The sequence below is a fragment of the Lissotriton vulgaris genome, chromosome 1_1 (genome assembly GCF_964263255.1).
Source record: "Lissotriton vulgaris chromosome 1_1, aLisVul1.2, whole genome shotgun sequence".
NCBI classification, from domain to species: domain Eukaryota; kingdom Metazoa; phylum Chordata; class Amphibia; order Caudata; family Salamandridae; genus Lissotriton; species Lissotriton vulgaris.
In genome coordinates, this window is record NC_141685.1 from 1,397,834,840 (window position 1) to 1,397,840,839 (window position 6,000).

At 35.4% G+C, this 6,000-nt stretch overlaps 1 protein-coding gene across 1 annotated transcript in view; it reads left to right on the forward strand.

Annotated features, from left to right (window-relative positions):
- The window catches only part of LOC147750576 (galectin-1-like), a 73,667-nt gene extending 67,884 nt beyond the window's left edge, over positions 1-5,783 (forward strand). The window contains exon 4 of the mRNA XM_086936574.1: positions 5,442-5,783. Coding sequence (XP_086792700.1) covers positions 5,442-5,606 — 165 coding nt within the window. The 3' untranslated portion in view covers positions 5,607-5,783. The remainder of the gene's footprint in view (positions 1-5,441) is intronic.
- Positions 5,784-6,000: the final 217 nt, after the last annotated feature.

Genomic DNA, 6,000 nt, shown 5'->3' on the forward strand with positions numbered 1-6,000 from the left:
CAACCCACACCAATCTTTCTGCATGCTTTTATGATGCAGTATCTAAATCAAGCTTCATTTGTGCGTTTTTTTTAAACTTGGTAACCTAACACACATTTGTCATTATCATACATTAATGTCACAAATCCTTTTTCCAAGGTAAATTCATAGAGACAGACAAAATATAATGTCTATGCTCTATAAAGTGTCTTCTAAAGTCTTAAATCTAGTAACCCCCGCCACATATCCATCAAGGATAGTCTTTTGATAGGGGCCTGGGTCAATGTGCCGTAACTTCACTATCCTAAGTGTGTACAGTCATTAAACAGTGGCGTTTCCTTGCCAGTTATTCTGGTTGCACTTATATTGTGTAATCAAGTTACTCCTGTTCTGCACTTCTCCCTAGGGGCAGTGAAGTTAAGCAGTTTCAAGACTGCCATCAAATTACTCCTTTTCAGCACATTTTTCAGGGGTAGCAAAGTCGAGCAGTGGAGATTTGGGGCCTAATTTAAGGTTTGACAATACTGTACTCAATCTGTCAGGGTGGTGGAGGGTATTACGTCTGCCACCCTAATGGACTAGAAGTCACCACATTTAGGGCCAGATGTAGGTAAAGTACAATTACCGATTCTAAAATACCGAATTTTACAGATTCAGTATTTTAGAATCGGTAAATGCTATGTAGCAAAAAAATCGGTAAACATTACCGAATCGGTAAGATTCGGTATTTACCGAATCCGTATTTACCGATTCGGTAATTGCCATTCTTTCCTATGGGCCTGGAGGCCCATAGAAATGAATGGCAATTACCGAATCGGTAAATACCGATTCGGTAAAATGGGGGACACATTCAAGGGTGCCAGGGTGTCACTTTGACACCCTGTTGCAACCCTGAATCGTGATTGTGTGCAGATGTGGCACACATACATGCCCTAAGGGCATGTATGTCTGCCACATGGCACAGTTGAAAATGCACAGTTTTGCATTTTCAAAGGTATTCGTTATTTACCACCAACTTATAGTTGGTGGTAAATAACGAATCCTAAAATGGGACAAGCACTCATTTGAGTGCTCCCTACATTGCAAATTCGGTAATTTACCGATTCGGTATTTTAAGGAATCAGTAATTTACCAATTCCTTAAAATACCGAATCGGTAAATTGCCGAATTTGCAACTTAGGCCACCTACATCTCAGTAGCCTAATACCTGTCGTTAACGGCCGAAATTCTGTAATTTCAGTCGTTACTGACCGGTATTGGGCGACCTACATCTGGCCCTTAGAAATGATCGCCAGCTAGCCGTCATCTCTATCCTTTGAAAGGAACCGCTGTTAAAGTGGGTATTTTCAATGTTTAAAAAGGTTGGTGGACAGCCAACGTCAGTTTTGATGTCTAGTTACCATTCTTTTTCAAAGCTTTTGTTATTCAGAAATAAACTCCCCTAGTGGAAGGTTGCTTCTGCAAAGCAAAGAACTAATGACTCTCATACTCTGGCAGTTTTCTCCCACATATGGAGTTTGTAATTTTAAATGTGTAATTTAGTTTTTTTGTAATTATTTATTAATTTATAATGGAGTAGTTGGTCTGTATGGTAATAGGATGGGAAGATCAATAAATTGTAATTGATTTATTGAAATTTGCAAATTTATAATAATAATTGATATTTTAGTAGTGAATTGTTATATTAAATAATAGTTTTCAAATTAATTATTAATATTAATCAGGTCTTTTGTAACTGATAATTAACTTAGTATATTTTTATTTTTATTTATTATTTAAATTATTTGTTTTATTAGGATGAATTCATTGCTACATGTTTGTCTAATTAATATTTTGTAAAAGGTGTTTTAAAGTTTTCATTTTGTTTTATTTAAGTAATAATTTCATGTAAATGTTAATGTTTGGGTGTTTGTGACTTTTCTGGGTCACAGGAAAAGAATTGACTTTAATTTAATATCAATTAACTAATTATTTAGATGATTGTATTTTTATTGTTTTGGTTTATGCTGTATGTAGCTTTTGTTTTTAAGAAAATATGATTTAAAATTGTATTGTTGTTTGGAATTTAAATGTTTTCTAGAAAATATTTATGTGTTCAACACTTACCCTACAGTTGCATTCATTGGAGGTGGAATAGTAATTGGACTTTCCCTAATGTTGCTTAGATTGAAGTGGGAATAGCAAATCTAACCTCTCTGAAGTCGAGCGGTTTGCAGACTGTTGAGTAGACTGGAATGGGACTAGTAAATGTAACCCCTATGAAGACCAATATTTTCTTACTGTTGAATAGATTTAAGTGAGAATAGTAACTTTAACCACACTGAAGTCCAATGCTTTCCCTTACGTGGCTTAGATTTGAGTGGAAATAGTAAATCTAACCACTCAAAACAGTTTCCCTAATGTTGGTTAGAGTGGATTTATATTCAGTTCTATTTTGTTGTTTAATTTTATTTTTACTAATGTTTTTACATTTTGTTTTTTATGTGTATATTATTTTTTCATTTTAGTATTTAATATATTATTGTAAGTATTTTTTTGTTTCTTGTATTACTATTTTTGTAAATTTATAAATGATTAAAATATTGTTATTGTGTTCTTTTTAAAATATATATATAGTTGTATATTATTTGTATCTTTAGTGTAAAGTATTGAATACAACTATATTAATGCTATTGATGTTGGTTTAACATGTTTGCTAATTTTCACTTCATTTTAATGTTAATATTTAAATTAAATAAATGTAAAATGTTTAGTTATTGTTATATATTTAATGTATATATCTATTAATATATATATTAATACATGTATATATTTAAATTAAATGAATGATTTCAACTATTTAACATTATATTATCTTGAAAGAATTAACTATTTTTAATAAATTACTTTGAAGTCAATATTTATTAATAAAAACAATATTGTTACCTTTTTTGCGATATTTTTGACGCACTATTTTTGTCATTTCTATTATAAATACCTAAACGCAATATTTTGGTAAACTATATTTTGACACAATATTCATGTCACATGATATTTTTGTTCACAATATTTTGTCATACAACATTCTAATACTTAAAATATAATAGGATTATATGAACAGATAAGCAGAAAAGGACCAATAGAAATAGGATAGATATAAAAACTAACAAAAATTCCTGACACAGTGCTGGCACCTTCAGAAGCTGAGATAGAACCAAAAATATGGTTATAGGTTTGACAAGCTAGAGAGTACATTTTCAGATATCATTCAGCACTAGCCTAGTGTTATTTTATGAGGCATTGTGCAGACAATCACAAAAAGGGTCTGGCCTCCTCAATTTACTACTGTGAATTGTAAATAGTTCAAATGTTGTGCTTGATAGAAAAATGGTAAGTGTATATTTTGGATGTGATCTGTGTTCCCGCTGATATAATGACTCTGATGGCAGCCCAGATTAATCAGTGGATTGAAACTCTAATGTTAAGATATCAGTCAAAGCAATTCTAAAACTTCATGTCCTAAAAAACTACCACAAAACAAAGGTCTCACACATGTGATGTTCAGACTGCCAACAGATTCTCAGTATCCTGTTAACAGGGCCTTCAATGAATCCCTTACCTACTTTGATTACCCTTGAAGAGACCACATTTCAGAAGTCTATATCTCAAAATGTAGTAATCTTAGTCAAATTTCTTTCCATACCAGGGGCTCCAATGAAACAGCGAATGGATGGTGGATACCAAAGGCTAGCCCGACTGAGTTCAAAAATGGGATTTATGTCTTTGGTCTAATCACAGCTTTAAATGATATTATCTACATATTCTTAAGGGCTGGAGAGATAAACTGCTCTGAAACCAAAACAATTGGCCACATGTAATGAAGTACAGCTTTAAGTGATAGGCTTGAAGAGGAAATAGCAAAGGGACCGGATGGAGGTTGTAGAACCGGGAAGGTTGGACATGGTTTACGCTCAAAACAAATTTTGGTGGGGAAACAGTAGATGTAGCTGCTGTACTTCAGGCCTAGCTTTGGCTGCAGGGATATTGTGGATTCTGGACATCTAAGTCCATTAAATTAGCCTCAAGGCAGATCTTATCAACTGCACCTTGAATAGGCCTTTTTGACAGCGAGAGGACTAGAGCTGAGCTAAATTTAAATTAGCTGGTGTCATTTCAGGAACTTCATGACACAGTTATTAAGCAAACCTCTTCAAAATTTGCTACAAATGGAACGGAACTTGAGCGGCTGTTATTTGGGGTGCTTTCGTTTTTGCACACCGGAACATCTGAACGTGAGTGCCTGTTTGTGGTGCTTTTCTACTTGTGGCGTATTTCATGCTAAAATATATCACTAAATGATGACCTTGCATTTTGCCTAATTAAGTGTAATTGCACATGTTTTGTCTTCATTTTGCATAACTAGACGAAGCAAATTACGTGAATTTCGCATAATCCTAGACAAGACACGTCTCTTTTTATATGGAAGGTCAGCGAGAGGATCCCTGAGGGCAATGTGACATGGATTATTTTTGCCCTCCTTCCTTAATTGTATTGTTGCAATTGGTCTAAACTTTTTCCTCTTCTAAAATAGTTTTGTCTGCCTTACTTGTGCTGTGGATGTCAGAATAAAAATGTAATGTTTCTTCAGTGAGAAGGCCTGTCTGTTGTGCAACTTACAATGCAGAGGGATGAAAATATGGAGTGGAAAAAATATAATGTGTACCTTAGACCTAGGTTTCAGATACCAATGGTTGCACCATAGTTCATGCAAATTTCAATATGTTTCTGAAAAGTACGAACACGCTTTACAAGTCCCCCACCATCAATGGCTTGTATTACATGCTTCCACAATCTACCTCCACCAGAAACATGCAGTTTAACAACTTCCACAGTCATGCATGCATTTTTTATTTTTATTTTCCATATCTTCCACCACCAGCAACATTTATTTACAAGCAGCCATAGCTCTCTTCCAACTGGGAGATGTATTTACAACCTGCCGATGTCCTTTTTCACTAGGGACAAGCATTTGAAAACATCAATCTCCGTGAGGGTCACATATTTACAAGCTTCCCATATCTTCCTTCACCAGCGATGTGTGTTTATGAGCTTCCCATGTGCTCCTCTACCAGGACATGTATTTAAAAGATTCCAATCCTCTTCTAGAAGGGTCGTGCATTTGCAACTCCTACTGTCTTATGCAAGGGGTTTTAGAAGTAAAATTGGGGCAGATTACAAGATAATTCTAGTGAAAACTGGTAGCAGGTGGAAATGATAGAGCCCTGGTTGAACCAAAGAGTCAAAGAAAGTTAGAGGAACACTTAGTAGAGTTTTTGGGGTGGAGGTGAAGAGGAGGGTGGGGCTGGAGGAAGAGACTGATGCAATCAGTGGGGTTTGAGATGCTGGCAACATCCTGGTTGGCAGATACTGAAGCATGGCATGTTACCCTAATAGTGAACTCTACTTTTTCCTATTCATTGCAGGTAACCATACGATACGGCATGGATCAAATGCTGATCACTTTGCAGGATACTGTAAAGATTACGTTTCCAAACCGGCTGTGCCTGGATGTGGTCAACTGTCTGTTTATTGAAGGATTTGACTTGCATTCTTACAGTGTTGCTACAATGTTTAAGGAAGGATGCTGAAGCCTGTGGTGACCGCCTAGAGTACATGCCACAGAAACTCCCTGACTGTGGGAAGTCAGCCCGATTATCTAGAGAGGGCGTGGAGTTTGAGCTTATCCCATGGGGTGTCATCTTTTTCAATAAGGTCCTCTGTATACGAACATATATTCTGAATAAAGTTTTCTTTTCTTTATTAAATTGTTTCTTCTAGAGTTATTTATTCCTCTACATCTATTTCTGTAACCAGTAAAAGGGCAACACCTTCAAAAATATATCTCTGCTCTTACGACTATCCCTGCAAATGTGCTGCCTGGCTATGGTTGAAAAATCTATTTTTGGGATGCCATATTCACTTTATAAAATGGATTCTGGTCTGGCAAAAGCTCTCTACGACGAAAGACCGACCAATATAATT